Source organism: Corythoichthys intestinalis, chromosome 3 (genome assembly GCF_030265065.1).
Source record: "Corythoichthys intestinalis isolate RoL2023-P3 chromosome 3, ASM3026506v1, whole genome shotgun sequence".
NCBI classification, from domain to species: Eukaryota; Metazoa; Chordata; class Actinopteri; order Syngnathiformes; family Syngnathidae; genus Corythoichthys; species Corythoichthys intestinalis.
This window is the reverse complement of record NC_080397.1, coordinates 3113240-3130908: the sequence shown is the minus strand read 5'-3', so window position 1 is coordinate 3130908 and position 17669 is coordinate 3113240. Positions and strand designations below refer to the sequence as shown.

Below are 17669 nucleotides of genomic sequence, written 5' to 3'. Positions count from 1 at the left end.
ATTGAACAGGGAAATAGTGTACAATCAAATGGATAAGGGTTAAAGGGGAAGTTCAGAATGTTTTACTTTAGGCTTCATCTTTGAGTTGGCAGGGGTTCAATTAGTCGGTGGAGTTGATTTCAACAAATTCCGTGCAGTTTGTTAGTTATTTGTTAGTTTCAGGGCTCCGGAGTGGCTAAGCTAGCGCGAGTCAATGGTCCAGTCTCAGCATGCCAATAAAAAACAACATATGCACGCATGCAAATCACCGATGAAAATGCAATCTATTGTGTTGGCTAGGTTTTCAGAATAAAGTTATTAAAACTTGCAATTGCATGTCAAGTATAGTATGAACAGCAACATTTGTAATCCAGCATCTCTGCAGGGAACAGGCTGCAGAGCGGAGTGATATTTTTTTTCTACTGGTGTGTTTATGTTATAGCCAGCAGAAAGTAACCACAGTTTATATTGTTCCTCGTTCTTCATAGTGAATTTGTGGAAACTTTTCTTTGCACATTTTTTTGTCCTTTTCCAAAGCCTCAAAATGCACATTTCACCATGTTGTCGTTCTTCAGTCAAGACTCAGTACACTGATGCTGCATTCGAGGAAGGTGGGAAGTCCGAGTCCGACCAGGAAAAATATAATTGGAACGCCATTCGAACTGGGAGGCCCTAGTCGCGAAGTCGGGGGGGGGAAGTACCCCTACTTCACGAGTTGCTTCAATCTGACGTCACTCGACAAAATGACGCTGCCTGTCGGAAAGCAGACTGTCAATAGTAAAACTAAAGAAGGCAAGTTACAGAGTGTGCTTATACCTTATATACCTTAGCCGTCATTTTTCCTCCACAATTTGATCGCTTACGAGAAGGCAGGTTTGCTGCAGGTCAAAATAGTTTTAATGGCCAAAATAAAAAAGCCGCGATTAGTCATCTTGCTGTTTACATTCGCTTGGAACACTTTGAGGTCGCAACTAGTACCATCCGAGTGGGATAAGTCTGACTCGCTCCATCCTCGAATGCAGCATGAGCACGAGTGACCGAAGCACTCCTTTCTATTGTGGCCGCATTACGCATCTAAAATCAATAGTCCCGCAGAATGAAATGAATTACGGCAGTTTGGTGTGACATCGTTTTGGCCGCATGGGTTTATCTGTTAATATCGTTTTTCATTGGCATGCTAAGACAGGACCATTGACTAGCGGTAGCTTAGCCACTCTGGAGTCCTGAAACTAATAAACAGTGTTGTTAATGACGGTGTTGGAGTATAACAGCGTTTCTAACGGCATTATTTTTTTCAGTAGTGAGTAATCTAATTACTAGTAATCCCATTTTAGCAATACCGTTACTGAGGAGGGAGGTGGAGAGGGTGTTGACGCCGTTGCAAACGCGATGATATTTGGCTAGGTGGCTCGGACTGTTAGTATAGCATTCACTTTCTCGTTAGCATTAGCATTTAGTGTGGCGAGCATCATCTTAAACTCTCAGGCGACTTTTTTTGTTTAATATACAGTTTGTGGCGTCCAGGTGCGTACAATTTAATGAAAATAATGTACTGTTTTCCTGCTGAGTGTGCATTATCAACACCAAGTTGGTGTTTTCCTTGTAGACGCTACTATATATATATATACTTATATACTTATATTTACCCTTTTAAACGCTTTTTTTTTCAATTTTTCTCTGTTTGGATCGATTATTTATCATCGAACATATCGGGGAAAATACGAATAACAAAAAAAAGTACAATTTAGCGATAGTTAAGAGGTAGATATCTGACTTTTTTACAGACGCCATTTTTTCATTGTGAGGTAATTTGTTTAAAAGTTTATAATCGTTTTAAAGTCTTTTTTTTTTTTAACAAAATATTAGACATTAATTAACGATTGTAAGTTAAAAATGACAGACATTTTGAATAATAAATATAATTACTTACCTTGTTTTCATTGCTGGGTTGAAACAAAAACGGTTGGCGACGTCTGTAAACGGGGGTTTCCAGGGTAAAACGGGCAAATTAAAAATAGTTCGGGGGCTTACTGCGCCATGAATCTGCTATGGCAGCATATAGACATATTTATTGTTCTATCAAACACAACAGTTGTTTTGTCTTAAAATACAACAGTTTCTTTTAAAGAGGAGTGCAAGAGCAGAAACTACTTTTTCAGTCTTGTCTGTTTTCCGCCATATATACAGTGGGGAGAACAAGTATTTGATACACAGTCAATGGGAAAACTCATTGGCAGTGTATCAAATACTTGTTCTCCCCACTGTATATATATATATATATATATATATATACATACATATATATTCTTTTTTTATTATTATTATTATTATTACCTATTATTATTAATACCTATTATTCCCTTGCCCTAAACCTTTCTTCAATGATGTATCCATAAACCTTGTGTGATGTTTTTTAATCAAAACAACTAGAATACAGGAGATTCAAAGCCTTACCTGCATATTGAGAATTAGATCAATATTATGACAATACATACAAGTCACGGATCAGTACGTACCTCGGTACGGGGTCACGGTTCGGTGCGGATTCAGTACAACAGGAAAAACTTTTTTTTTTTTTTTTTTCTCACAGCATTTGAAAGTTAAAGCGGAAATGTGAAATAAGGTTGACCAACCATGTTTTTGAATAATATCAATGGCTAAACAATTCTAAGCATATTTTCTTTTTTTTTTTTTTTTTTAACGCAACCCTTCCAGATTCTTTGTTTAACCCATAGCAACGCCCTTGACAACGAAAATGCTTTTCTTCGGCAATCTTCGGAAATTACGTCACACCAGGAAGTGCGAGGGAAGTCCGCCATAGAACAGTATTGTTTGTTGCATTGCTTCTCGGTAAGATGCCACGGCGGTGTGTGGCCATGTTTTGTTCTCACTCAAAGGAAAAGTTGTATCAGTGGCCAAAGGATAGCAGGGCACGTAAATGGACATCTTTCGTTCGCACGAAGCGAATGAATTTCACGCCATCATCGAGTAGTGTTCTCTGCTGCAAACACTTCGAAGATGCCTGCTTCCTTAACCGGTCTCCTTATGATCAAGGATTTGCCAAAAAGTATGTCTGATTTTTGGATAGATGACTAATGACTTTGTCAAAGCAGAGCTGCCAACTGTTGTGGAATGAACAGTATAAGCTAGCGACGTTAGCCGAAAGTTAACTCGTGGCAATCCCCGATCATAGTTGTTGTTGCATTCGCTAGTTTAAGCGTGTTTAAATTGTGCGTCATCTACGATCTTGTTCGAAAGGGTCAATCCACTGTCAATCGGGAAAGGGGTGTGGATGTGCATATAAGCGGGTCGGCGTCGCGGTAATTCATGGTCACGTTGCCGTAAGAGACACACACCGCCGGTAAGTTTGTGCACATTTATTTGTATTTGTATTATGTATTTCCACCTTCATGCTTCAAGCATTTCATTGCATTTGTACGGTTCGGCGTTTCTTTCACGGTGATCGCTTGATAGTCATCTAGTTTCGTGTTTTACGTACGAGAGCCGCTGACACGTGACAACAACAAGCGTTTTGGTTTTAATTTCTGGCAGCGAATCAGCGAGCGCGCAGGTCACACAGTGAATCATGGGAAATGTAGTCTCGGGACAACACTGAAGTGGTGCTTTGTAATATTTTCGCTTGTGTGAAAAAACTACATTTCCTCATGCCATTAGACGCCACTTCCTGCCGACAGCCCCAAGCTGTGTTCGTACTGTTAGCTCCATGTGTTAATAAAGAAACAAAGTTGTCAGCACGTCGTGTGTTCGATACATTTGTAAACAAAAAGCTCATAACAAGACACTATGAACGATCCGTTTAAGAGACGCTGGAGTAGTAGGAGGCAAAGAGGAGATCAGCGAGAAGCAAAACTTCGCGGTCGAATGTGGCGGCAGTCCGCTATTATTTTGTTTTCTTATTGTTGCCACAATAAAGTGGAGAAAGCCATCAACGACTCATCTCCTTCTTTCCCCCCAACGTTTTTATATTATTATTTTATATGCTGCCGGATCTGCCAAAATGAACATGAAGTCTGATTATTATTTTTTTAACAATGTCATCAGATAGACAAAAACATAAAATTATGTGCAAATGCATGCATCTTCAAATCATAAATATAATAACAGCATCAACAGCATAAAAACATCTTACCAATCTTGTAATCTCAATGGGTGTTGTATCCAGTTCATGTCAGGTAGTCTAGGCACATAGTTTGCATCCTGATTAGCGTCTGGCTAATACATGTTAGGTCCAACATAAAATTCCAACCTCCTCTTCTTCCTCCAACTGTTCAAAAACTTGGATCTCCTCCCTTGCGCTCGATCTATCGCTTATATCGCTGTTTGAATGGCTTTGTATGGCGGCCGTATGTATGGAGCTGCCATCGCTGTTCCCGGGGTGACGTATCACTTCCTGGTTCGTCACCTTTCAGGCTCGAACTTCGGAAACGCGATTATTTTGTCAAATATACAACATATAAATTATTTTTTCATGCTTTATTTGTTGGACAATGTTTAATTACTTTAATTGTGACCCTATTTGGCATGTTATGAAATTGCTTCACTTTTCTGCTTTAAAGTGAATTTTCTTTTTAAACGTCAAAATGTGCCCTGTGTTTTTTTTGTTTTGTTTTTTTTGGGGGGGGGGGATGAAAAAGATCAGTTTCTTGAAATCAACTCCACCAACTAATTCAACCCCCCTCTTACTCGAAGATTAAGCCTAATGTCAAACATTCCAAACTTCCGCTTTAATGTTTCGGAATGGGGTGTGAAGCAATGGTGTGAGTTGAAAAGGGTTTAAGGCTTCAAGGTGTTGTTAGAGACCTTTGACGACACAGGTGAGTTTCTCCATGTGGTCGTGCGTTTTCCCGTTGTATACCACAGCAGCAACGGACAGCAGCAATTTAGGCTGGATTTGCGAGAACCGGTCCAGAACACCCTAACAGCACATAACAAAGACACACATAAGGGATAAAAAAACTACGAGGGATAGGGTTTCAGATAAGAGCTAATGGTACTCAGGTGAGATTTCTCATCTTCTGTACATTCACTGATTATCTTATTCCGTGCTATGTGTGTTCTTGTGTTGTAGCACCTCCCCTGGACAATAGTGATGCAACACATGAAATAATGCGAGAATAACAGGACTCGTGAAAAAATAAAAATGTATTCGTAAAAAATTATTTTTAAAATCACTTTTTATATTTACTAGAGTCAGGTTATCGTCATTTCATATTTATTGCATGTACCATGCAGTACTGTAAGGAGAGTGCGCAGCCACACCAGAAAACATGTAAAATGAAAGAGAAGCTCTATCTTGACCAAGTAATGTTCTCTAAGTAATGAACATCTAAAATATATGCATATATTGATCGTGTTTCTATACATTGAAAAAAGGAGGGGGAAAAAACTTACGTTGACCCCAAAATCGACAGATGTGGAACTCCAAATGGCTCCAATGCTTGCTGCTGCTAACATGGCTTCCACTGCATGGATGCCATTGGGCAGGTAGCCTGAACACACACAAGCACATGCACGCATAGATGTACATTCAAATCTACCTGACAGAAGCCGCTTATCTGATAGCATTTATCTTACCTTCACTAAAGTGACTTAGGAGCACTTGTTGTAAATGTGATTTTACACAAAGATGATTGTTCAAATTCCGGACGTTCACAACAGTGTATGACGTGAGCAAAGCGCTGCCACACCTTAATAAAAATGCCACCACTCTGGTGTGTGTAGTCATAAATGATTTACTGACACAATTAATAGAGTTAGTACCCTCATGTGACTGCACTCGCGTTAGCTCATCAGCTAAGTGCTTACATATCGTCTCCATAATAACAGGAAGGACAAGGACGTTGTGGACTTGACTTTATGCATTTCTCTTCCTACATGCACGGTTTAACTCTTTATCCAGAGGATACCCTGCTACCCTGAATTTCCTCAAAATGTGAAAAAATACAAAAATTTAAAAAAAAATAAATAAATAAATAAATAAATAAATTTAATAAAATAAATAAATAAATAAATAAAAATTTAAAAACTGAAATCTATCATACCATACCGTAGTGCTAGGTAAAGTTTGAACTCCGAGTTAGGGTTTCGAAGTAAGCTCTCAGGCCACAGTTCAGTTTAAGGCATCAAGTAGGGATGCACTGAAATAAAAATTGATAGCCGAAACCTATCTTGTAAAATCTTTTTCATAATAATAATATGACCTATTTTACAATTTGGCGGGAACGTACACTACAACAGCTTAGATTAGTTATTTTTTATTCTATTTGTGTTGTGAAAGCCTGGTAAACAAGTACCCTGTCAAATGTTGGCAAACTAACGTAAATAGTTAAGTCTACGTTACTAATACATGCTATCAATATTATTTTTTTAATAAAATGATCATTAAATTACCTTTGAGCAAACATAAGTGTCCTTGGTTATTGTCTTGACATTCAGTTGCTTATGTGCAATGACAGTTTATGACCTCGTCTTTTATTTATTTTATTTTATGTGTTTGTTTTATCTTTCAAAGTTGACTTATTTTGCTGTGTTTTGCTATGTAAAGCACTTTGGTCTCCTTGGCGGATTTTTAAATGTGCTATACAAATAAAGTTGATTGATTGATTGATTGATTGATTATGTGGTTGACTACAGAGCCTTATTCATAGGTTGCATTTGGTAAGCTTTCTTTTAGGCTTTGAAAAAGACACCAAAAAAATTCCTCCCCCAATCTTTCAGGGGGTACTTGGTGTCAGGACAAAAAAGAAACCACATTTTTAGCCAACAACTTCATTTTACGTATATAAAAGTATGAGTATTCCCAATTGGCTTCTCAATTAGTTTTACGATCAGTTTGGACAACCCTCAGATTTTAGCAGACGTTTCGGCAATGACAAAATTTATTGTTGTTTTGTTTGTGTGGCTTTTAGCTTTAGCATTATCATTCTGGAAACTCACCCACAACTCTGTCCCCAGTCTGGACACCCATCTTCCTCATGGCTGCTGCGAACAACGCCACATCGCACCTCAGTTCCCGAAAGGTCACTTTTACGATGTCCTCATTATTCTCGGCTGGGGAAAAAAAATCTTTTTTAACCTTAAATTATTTAATTTGATTCAAGTATTTGCTTATTTAACTGTACAATGGTATGAAAAAGTATCTGAACCTTTTGGAATTCCTCACACTTCTGCATAAAATCACCATCAAATGTGATCTGATCTTTGTCAAAGACACACAGATGAAAATACAGTGTCTGCTTTAACTAAAACCACCCAAACATTTATAGGTTTTCATATTTTAATGAGGATAGCATGCAAACAATGACAGGAGGAGGAAAAATAATTAAGTGCTGTGGCATGACCTAAAGACAGCAATTCATGCCAGACATCCCAGGAATCTGACTGAACTACAGCAGTTTTGTAGAGAAGAATGGGCCAAGATTAGTTCAGATCGATGTGCCAGACTGATCTGCAGCTACAGGAAGCGTCTAGTTAAAGTTATTGCTGCCAAAGGGGGGGGGGGGGGGGGGGGGGGGCACAATATATTAAATGTGGTGGTTTACTTGCTTTTCCCACTTCTGGCATTGTTTGTATACTATCTTCATTAAAATATGAAAACCTGATAAATGTTTGACTGGTTTTAGTCAAAGCAGCCAAACCATCTTAACATCAGTTTTAGTTGGGCTTGAGACCCCCATAAATGAAATTGCTCTATTTGTATATTTGAACAGTTTGTCTTAACAATACGTCTTAGTTTAAATAAGCACAAGGCCAGTATCACCGACACACATTGCTACAAATATACTGAGATTTTTTTGTTCATTTCACCATTTTACATAATTGATGTAAACGCATGCCAAAAAGAAATACTCTGGTATCACCAAACTTATGGAAACGAGACAAGCAAGACAGTGCAGCACAGTGTCAGCAGTGAGTAATCGCAGCCAATAGATGGAACCATAATTACATTAGGGCTCCACGGAGAGGGCACTGGTGCTAGCTAATACAAATACACACACACAGACACGCACCCACGTGCACACACAAGCCTATTCATTGCCCAGCGAGGTAATGTAATAAAGGTGACAAGCATTGATCGTGTAAGCCTAAAAGCTCTCCCAGCACAAAAGATGAAACCACAGGACCATACCTTAAACTCAAAATAATATACCGGTCATCATAGTAATTAAACAGAAAAGTATGGTACAAAAATATAAATTATAAAGTATAAAAGTAAGAAAATAGAAAATACAGTGCCTTAAAATAAAATTTAAAAGCTGAAGAAATTTGTACACAATTGTACAGTGTCAATTCAAATGATATGAAAAAAATCACAACAACAAAAAAGTTGCTTGGCATCAAGATTCCACAAAATGGTACATTTCACTTCAAATAAGCACTGTCGTAAAAATCATTAATACCAGTAATACTTGTACAAATTTTAAATATATATTATCAAGAATAAAAGTCCTACAATGAACATGGCTGTAAATAATATATTAATGGTATTTAAATTTTTAGGGTGTCCATTTTGACACGGCCCTACCTAATGTGTTTGGTGTATACTCACTTGCGGCATAAAGAGCAACTTTGTCCTGCTCAGGGTGTTTGAGCAAGTTCTCAGCGTAGTTTAGGCGAGCTCCTGAAAACCACTCGGGAACATCCGAAATGCGCTTGGACAAGTCCACCACCTGGAAAATAAATGTGTGCACATGTGCACATAATTGCACACACAATAAGCAAATATAGTTACTACTGTAGGTACAAATAAACGGACGCAGTCACACGGATGTACACGCAAAACACACACGGAAGCAAGAAAAGACACGCACCTATAAACAAAAAGACACAAATTCAAATTACGCTAAGATGAACGCGCACACACACCAACAAAAACAAAAAAGCCATAAGGTATAATCATACCCCAAATTAGTACTGCAAAGATTAATCAATTAACTCGATTAATTCAATTGGAAAAAAGCTTCAAATGAAATTTTGTTGCTTCGAGTATGCATTTAATTAGAGTGGGCATTGTCATGGTTTGTTCTGATATTGTCTGCATTAAGTTTTATTGATTTGGGTGGATATTAAGGGTGTCAACAATAATCGATGCGGCGATGCATCCCGATGCGGGGCAGGGATGATTCGATTCGATGCGGGCAACACACTGAATCGATTCAGCGCATTTTAAAATATATAAATACGTTCAAAAATCTTCCCTGCGCAATTCCGGTGATGCAATGGATTTGATTTCCCCATTTGTATTGTTATTCTCATGTTTACCTGTAGAGAGAGCTACTTTACATTCAAAGCAAGCCCGTAGAGGTTAAATCTGGCCTAAAAAATTCCAGCCCAACCCGACACGGCCCGCTGGTATTGAAGCCCGACCGGCCAGATCAATTAACTATAGATTTGCATGCCCGAGCTGAGTGATGTGGGGAAAAAAAAACGCAGCAACAGCAGCAATTTATTTTCATTTCTTCAAGTTTTCTTACTGTTTAAATAGTCTACATATTTTTATAAGAGTTATAAAAGCCTTTACACAACGAAATAACGCTGGGAAAGCTTAATATAAAAAAAAAAACACCGTTTTGCAGACACACAGAGGAAAAGATTCGGAAGGATCACATTTGCCTTTGTGTGTATAAATAAAAGTGTCTTTCCTAACAAATTCTCAGTTGGCAGACAAAAAAACGCAAGTTTACACAATATTTATATAGTCTACATATTTTTAAGAGCTTTATAAAAGCATTTACTCAACAAAATAACGCTGGGAAAGTTTAATATTTAAAAAAAAAACACGGTTTTACAGACACACAGAGGAGAAGATTCGAAAGGATCACATTTGCCTTTGTGTGCATAAATAAAACTGTCTTTCGTCACGACTTCTCAGTTGGCAGAAAAAAAAACGCAAGTTTACTCAATATTTAAATAGTCTACATATTTTTATGAGATTTATAGAAGCATTTACACAACGAAATAATGCTGGGAAAGTTTAATTTAAAAAAAAAAAAAAAACACGGTTTTACAGACACACAGAGGAGAAGATTCAAAAGGATCACATTTGCCTCTGTGTGCATAAATAAAAGTGTCTTTCGTTACGAATTCTCAGTTGGCAGGAAAAAAAAACGCAAGTTTACTCAATATTTAAATAGTCTACATATTTCTATGAGAATTATAAAAGCATTCACACAACGAAATAACGGGAGGAGAAGAAGAAAACTGCGCTTTGTTTTGTTTCTTTTAAAATAATTTATTAGTCCGGCGCGGCGGCCCGACCCGACCCGACCCACCGAAACGTGAATGCTTAACATTTCGGGTCGGGTCGGGTTCGGGCACAAGATCTAACCTCTATGCAGGGGGGACGAGGAACCCAAATCCGCTTCCTTACCGGAGTAACGTCACAGACAAGCGCAGTTGTAATCGAGAGAGCAGAGAGATAGGACATAACAAAACAATGGCTGAAACGGAGAAAGAGGGAGCGAGAAATATTATAGATATAAGATAGGCTAGGCCTACATTTTACTTTTGTTCTACATTGCAATTTAGTTGATGTTTTGTTTGCAACTGAAGTGATCCCTGGATTGATATTGCGATAAAGATGCTGCTGCACTACAATATTTTCTTTGTCGTTTTCTTTAATATTTACTTGAATATTTTTATTGATGGGTCGTTGTGACTAAAATACAGTGACTGTTATTACTGATTTTGCACAGGAGTTCAGATGTTGCACTGTGTGAAAGGCTGCTACTGTGTGTAAAAAAAAAAAGAGAGAAAGCCCTGGTCTCATTCAAAGCACTAATTAAATGCGGTGATCTGATTTTTTTTTTTTTTAAAGATATATGAAAGTATACTATTTTCATTTGACTTCAACCAGGAGTGACACAAGAGCCAATAAAAAGTTGTTTAATGTCTGTCCGCTTGTGTTGGCTCATGATTCATGAAAAATATGCTTTGCTTTAGAATTTTAATGCATCCCAGGCTTTAATGCATCGCAATGCATTGCCGAATCGAACCGAATCGAATCGTGACCCTCTGAATCGAATCAAATCGAATCGAATCGAATCGTGGCCTTCCGAATCGTAATCGAATCGAATCGTGAGGGCAGTGTCGATGCACACCTCTAGTGGATATGCTGCCCTCTATTGGCAACAGTGAATAGGACAAAACTCATATAACATGGTAACATAACTGCTTCCTGTTAAGACCAACATAAGGTAAATTTTTGTTTGTAATTTAGCTTAGAGATATATTTAGCCGTTTTTTTTTTTTTTTTTTTTTTTTTTTCTTTAGTGGGAACATGTGTTTGAACGATTTGTTAAGAGCATTGTTTAAAAAAAGTTAGTATCTTATAGCATTTAAGCTAGCGGACTTTTGCTGTGCAAGTTAGCCAATAGTTCTTTTGTTGTACTTAGATCCTTTTTTTTTTTTTTTTTTTTTTTTTAAATAGCATTTGAGGCTAAGCTCAGGAATTTCAATTTATTTTTAAATGAAAGTGCAATCCTGCATAGTTTGAAAAAAAAAACTTGGGAATTATATTTTGTATTCACATTTAATGTTCTTTTGAAAGTACAATCCAAGCGAGCCTTTGTTTTACATCTCTTAAAATTTATTCTGCAATGTAATGTTCCTCATCTAATTACTCGATTATTCGAACTAACTATTTGATAGACTAATCCATGATTATTCGACTACTAAAAAAAACAATAACTGCAGTAAAGGTATGATCAGGCCTTTAAAATCCAGCCCGACCAGACCCCGGTCCGATCAATTTACTTGATTTGCAGGCCCGAGCCCCCAAAAACCCGAAATTTTATGCTTTATTTGTGAGGTTTCAGGAGAAGGAGGAAATGGGGGGATGCGATGAGTCAGTCAGACCTGGACAGAGCACTGCTTGGAAAAAAGGGACTGGTTGCGTTTTGTGTGACCACGTTTGTGACGATACCTGTGCATAATGATAACAAATTAAAACCTGTTTTGTTTTTTTTTTTGTTTTTAATGTTTAAATAGTCTACATATCTTTATGATCATTATAAAAACATTTGCTCAATGAAATAATGGTGGAAAAGTTTGTTAATTATATTTCTGTGCAGGATATTGTGCTCACATGGACGCGCCTCTCTGACATGGAGAGGCTCTGCATGGCTTCCGTTTGCAATTATCATACAGCACCTTCTCTGTTTCATCCAAATTATTTATTTTGAAACAAGTATTCCTTAGTTTAACATCCATACATCGTTTTAGTTTGCATATATGAATATATATTTATTTTTTAAAAGTTAGCAAGAGAGAAGCCCGGCCCGACCTGACCCAGCCCGAACATAATAATGACATTTTAGGCCTGTCGGGCCGGGTCGAGTTCGGGTTTAAGATCTTACCTCTAAGCTGCAGTCCTACGCAAAATGATATTGAGATTCGTAGTATCATGAGTTTAAGTGTATTGTCCCATCCCGAGCTATCAATCCGCCCCCAACCAATCACTCAAAGGGAACATGACTGATTCTCAGCTACGCCCCCCACCTGCTCATCTTTTGCCCCCATAAGGCGCAAAACCTCTGTTCACCCAGGGCATTATTTAGGCCAGGACCACCTCTGCACAAAACACATAGACACTTGCCCATACACATACACACACAAAAAAAAAAAATACAGAAGCCATTTTAAGGCAAAATAACAGAGAAGACACCAAAATAACAGAGAAGACACCCAGCCGCCAAGAACTTTTTCTCCACAACTATGTAAGGGCACTGTACTTGTTTTATTTATTCATTTTCTGAAGCACTTTTCCTCACAAAAGGTCACAAGGATGCTGGGTTCTATCCCAGCTAACAACAGGCAGGAGGCAGGGTACACCCTGACCTGAACTTGTTGCCAGCCAGTTGCAGGGCACATGGAGACAGACAACCACCTACGCACACACTCACGTCTATGGACAAGTCTGAGTGTTCAGTCAGCCTACTGTGCATGTTTCTGGCATGTGGGAAGAAACCCAGGGAAAACCCACGCAGGCACGGAAAGAAGATGCAAACTCCACACAGGGAGGCCGCAGAGATTGAAACAAAATTCTCAGAACTGTGAGGCTAACATGCTAACCTCTCTGCCACCGTGCCGCAGGTGCTTGTTTTATCCAATGTTTTTTTTTTTAATGTATATTTATCTCTATTGATTCTGTTATTAGGGCTTTCAAAATGATCGCGTTAACAGGCGGTAATTATTTTTTTTAATTAATCACGTTAAAATATTTGACGCAATTAACGCACATGCCCCGCTCAAACAGATTAAAATGACAGCACAGTGCCATTCCCACTTGTTACTTGTGGTTTTTTTTTTTGGTGTTTTGTCGCCCTCGGCTGGCGCTTGGGTGCGACTGATTTTATGGGTTTAAGCACCACGTAATTATTGACATCAACAATGGTGAGCAACTAGTTTATTTTTTGATTGAAAATTTTACAAATTTTATTAAAACGAAAACATTGAGGGGTTTTAATATAAAATTTCTATAACTTGTACTAACATTTATCTTTCAAGAACTACAAGTCTTTCTATCCATGAATCGCTTTCACAGAATGTTAATGTTAATGCCATCTTGTTGAATTGTTGTTATAATAAACAAATACAGTACTTATGTACAGTATGTTGAATGTATATATCCGTCTTGTGTCTTATCTTTCCATTCCAACAATAATTTACAGAAAAATATGGCATATTTTATAGATGGTTTGAATTGCAATTAATTACGATTAATTAATTTTTAAGCTGTGATTAACTTGATTAAAAATTGTAATCGTTTGACAGCCCTAGTTCCTATATGAAATCAATAGAGATGTCCCGATCCGATATTTGGATCGGATCAGACGCGGATATGGGCAAAAAAATGCGAATCGGGATCGGATCGGAACACGGAAAAAATTCCGATCGCACCATCCAACACTTAGAACCACGGTACAACATGCCCAGCCGTCATTACATTCTGTGGAAGATTCGAGAACGATTCACAAACATCCAAATTCCATCCATCCATCCATCCATAATATGTCAAGTAAAGCGGAACTAATACACAGCGCGGTCTTCGGGACGCAATGAGAAACTGACCGCATCGCGTCCCGAAAGTAAACATAATGCTTGTCATAGTAATGCCAATGCTCAACTCACTGCTTTAGCTCAACTCATGCTGTTGGATAAAAAACACAATAATACCTGACTGCCGCTGACAGCCGATCCAAACTACGTCAACGTCGTTTTACTGGAGATAATAGATATCATGTGTATATAGAACTAGATGCTATACGACAGACTCGACTGCGTTATCAACATTGAAGTATTGAAAACCAGATGCGTTAGTAAACAGCCGCCATCTTAAAGCAGAAGACTTCCCTAGTAGGCTGTTGTGAACCTTCCAAGCGAACCTAATTAACTTTTTATCTAAAATACTCCTAAATCGGCAAAATCTTGACTTGAATCTATCTTCAAAGCAGTTTTAAAACTTTCACATGTCGAAAGTAAGCAGAAGGGAAATTATGGAATAACTGGAGCAATTTTAACAACTTTAACAGTTGATTCGCAAAATTAAATGAATTGAATGTAGTTTAAAGCTGCTGATACAGAATGGGGACTTGAGTATTTTATTTACTGTTTTAAAATGTTAACTTGATACTGAAATAGTCGTTTATTTAAACCTGAGAGGCTTTTTATACCATTTTTGTAACTAATGCACGAAACATTAAAAGCATCTAATGGCTTGGGGGATTTTTGGGATTTTCCACTGAGGTTGTTGGTGTGTTTTGTTTTTTTAAGACAGTTTACAATATTATTTGCATGTTTTGCCGACTCACTATGCCATTTCTGTTTGTTATTTATAATGTTTTGTGTTTGTCACTGAATAAACAGGTCGGTTTCTTGTTACCAACCGTTGTGTGTTATTCAAACTCAATTAATTCAGCTGGCTAGTTGTTATCAAGAGTACTAAAACCTTTTTCAACATGAGTATGACAACTAAGTAAGGAGGCTAACTAACTTTAACACATGCTCAGATAGGTCGGTATCGGTATCGGCCAGTATCGGTATCTGATCGGAAGTGCAAAACAATATCAGGATCGGATCGGAAGTGCAAAAACCTAGATCAGGACATCCCTAAAAATCAGACACAGTCATAACATCACAAACAGTGGTACCTCTGCTTACGAACGTCTCTACATACAGAATTTTCAGGTTAAAACATGCCTCAGCGGGAAAATATTGCCTCTTGGTACGAAAAAAATTCCATGATAAGAAAGGGAAAAATGGCCGGTATTCGCAGCTCCCATAGTTGACTGAACATAACATACTTATAGCTGCTTTGCCATTGGCCATTGCCTAGCATTCCTGGAATCCCATTGGCCTCTTCTGTATGTGTATGTGTGTATCCTAGCATCCTCTTCATTTGCCCCTGTCGTGTTCCGACAGCTTTACATGAGTGTATTAACTCCTTTTACACTTAGTTTTTTACATGATGCACAACTCCGATTATGTATTAACTTTTATACTTGGTTTTTTACATGATGCACAACTCCGATTTTATGTTTATTGTGCAATAACCTAATTGTAACAAGTATTTGTTACATGTTTTGATGCATTTTTATGCAGTATAAAACATTTATGTCTGAATTTGGGGGTGCTTGGAACGGATTAGGGCATTTACGTGGAAAATGCGTCTCAATTTAAGAATTTTCAAGTGACAAAACTATTTCCAGAACCAATTAATTTCGTAAATCGAGGTACCACTGTACATACCGGTATTTCTGTATTCCATTCGGTCAGCGCCACTCACCTTGTGGTATGGTTTGGAGCTGACCACGTCGCAGAAGCTCCACACCCGTGACCAGAATTCGGCATAGCAATCCACTGACCACTGGTACAAGTCCCCATAGTTTACTTGGGTTAAAAGACACAAACACCATGGGTCATATGGCTAATCATCTCCGCCTAATTCAATATTTAGTCCGCAAAGGCTCTGAAAGCGAGGGTGGCCTGCTTAGTGCTAGTATCTTTTTTTTTTTTTTTTTTTTTTTTTTGCGTAAAAGCATGAGCATTTAAGAGGTATGGCCTGGTGTATTGATTCATCGAATGCCACAGAGAACAGTTGATTGGGGCAATTTGAGCTACTACTGTCACTCACTTATGGCAACAGATACCACAAGATGGCGGCAAAGCACATTTTTCTATTAGACAAGGATATGGCCTCACAAAATGAAACTCTTTACATCACTTCAATTTGGTTGGCCCAAAAGCCATAAAATGCTATTTTAAAACATTATACGGGCGGATTACTGTACAGTCCACTCTTTCCAATAGCGACAGTCAGTTTAACCTGAGAACCGCTTATTTCATGTAGCTGTTTTGAAAGTGTAAACTCTAGTGATGGTAAACGAGCAGCTCTCTTTTATAGGAATTTTTGTTGGGGCGGAAAACCCCGTTTTTTTATGTTGACACTGGCTGGCCTTGGCGTAGATACAACGAGCTCACTTGTCCTGCTTGGTCCCAGCCAGTAATCCCACCATGATGAAGGCTAAACTAACCTACTAAGACAATTAGACCCAATGACCGCGCGCGAGACGGACTGACTGAGCGATACTCACCCAGTTTGAGTCCATGGTCCCGGTTCACCTGTCGCCTAAATTGGTCCATCCGCGTGTCCCTCTTGGAGTCCGGGTACCAAAGCACCTTGTTGTCCGCCTCCATGATCGTGTCGCTCTTGTCTTTGGACATGTTGGCGTCCATTCGCTTCTCGTCACGCCTCTCGCTCAGTCAATTGGGTTGAATGCTACAAGCTAAGCTACAGTCGGTTTGTTCGTACTCTCAAACGGGAGCCGTGCTCGCGTGTGCGGCTGTCACTAACTGCACACTGTCCGCTTGGAAGCCAAGCAGAGATGACGTCAGGACAAAGGGCGCGTTCAAGAGCGAGTTTGTTTGAGCCACGTTTCCAGACATGCAACGCTAACTTTTATTCACTTTTAGAGTTATTTAAAATATATATATATTGAGAGAGGTAGATTACAAAGATGGTATTACAGTACAAAAGTAACGACCCCTGCCAAGGAATCCATCATATGCTGGTTTCTGTACCAGTACCAAAACACAAAGCCAGCAAGGATCAAATGGATTTGTAATGTGTTAGCACTGGGTTTGATGGTACAGACACCAGACTATTCTGGATTTCTTAGCATGAAAGTATATATTTTGTTATTAGTATTATTATTTATGTTTCTGTTTATATTAACATATATTGTCTATCTCCCACCGCACGCGTACCGACATCGAGGTCTTGAACGTTCCTCAAGCGTGCACACACATACACACCTACGCGCGCGCACACACACACGCCGCACATTCTGCCTGTCAAAAGAGAGCCGGGCTGTGATTGGCCCTCGGGGCTCTGGTTCCACATCAGCCGACAGATGGCTTCATGTCAGGAGGAGGAGGGTTAGTAGGGGCAGGGGGCGGGAGCTGGGGCGTGGTCCATCAGCGGCAGCCAATCGGAGCGCTAAATAGGGGTGACAATAAAAAGGTGTGCCCTATCAGGATGCAGAACGACAAAGCCGCCTCATCGTGGTCCTGCATGGCAAGCACGCTTAACATTTAACAACTAGACTGGATATGTTGCAGATATCTGAAACACAACATTTGAGCACAAAATGTTCTATCAAGCCACAAAT

At 38.7% G+C, this 17669-nt stretch overlaps 1 protein-coding gene across 1 annotated transcript in view; it reads right to left on the bottom strand.

Annotated features, from left to right (window-relative positions):
• aacs (acetoacetyl-CoA synthetase) overlaps positions 1-16889 on the bottom strand; it is a 91039-nt gene extending 74150 nt beyond the window's left edge. The window contains exons 1-6 of the mRNA XM_057831439.1: positions 16593-16889; positions 15785-15888; positions 8549-8669; positions 6937-7050; positions 5392-5489; positions 4801-4915 (exon numbers count right to left, since the gene is read on the bottom strand). Of these exons, the coding sequence (XP_057687422.1) occupies positions 4801-4915; positions 5392-5489; positions 6937-7050; positions 8549-8669; positions 15785-15888; positions 16593-16734 (694 nt within the window). The 5' untranslated portion in view covers positions 16735-16889. The remainder of the gene's footprint in view (positions 1-4800; positions 4916-5391; positions 5490-6936; positions 7051-8548; positions 8670-15784; positions 15889-16592) is intronic.
• Between the last annotated feature and the right edge of the window lie 780 nt (positions 16890-17669).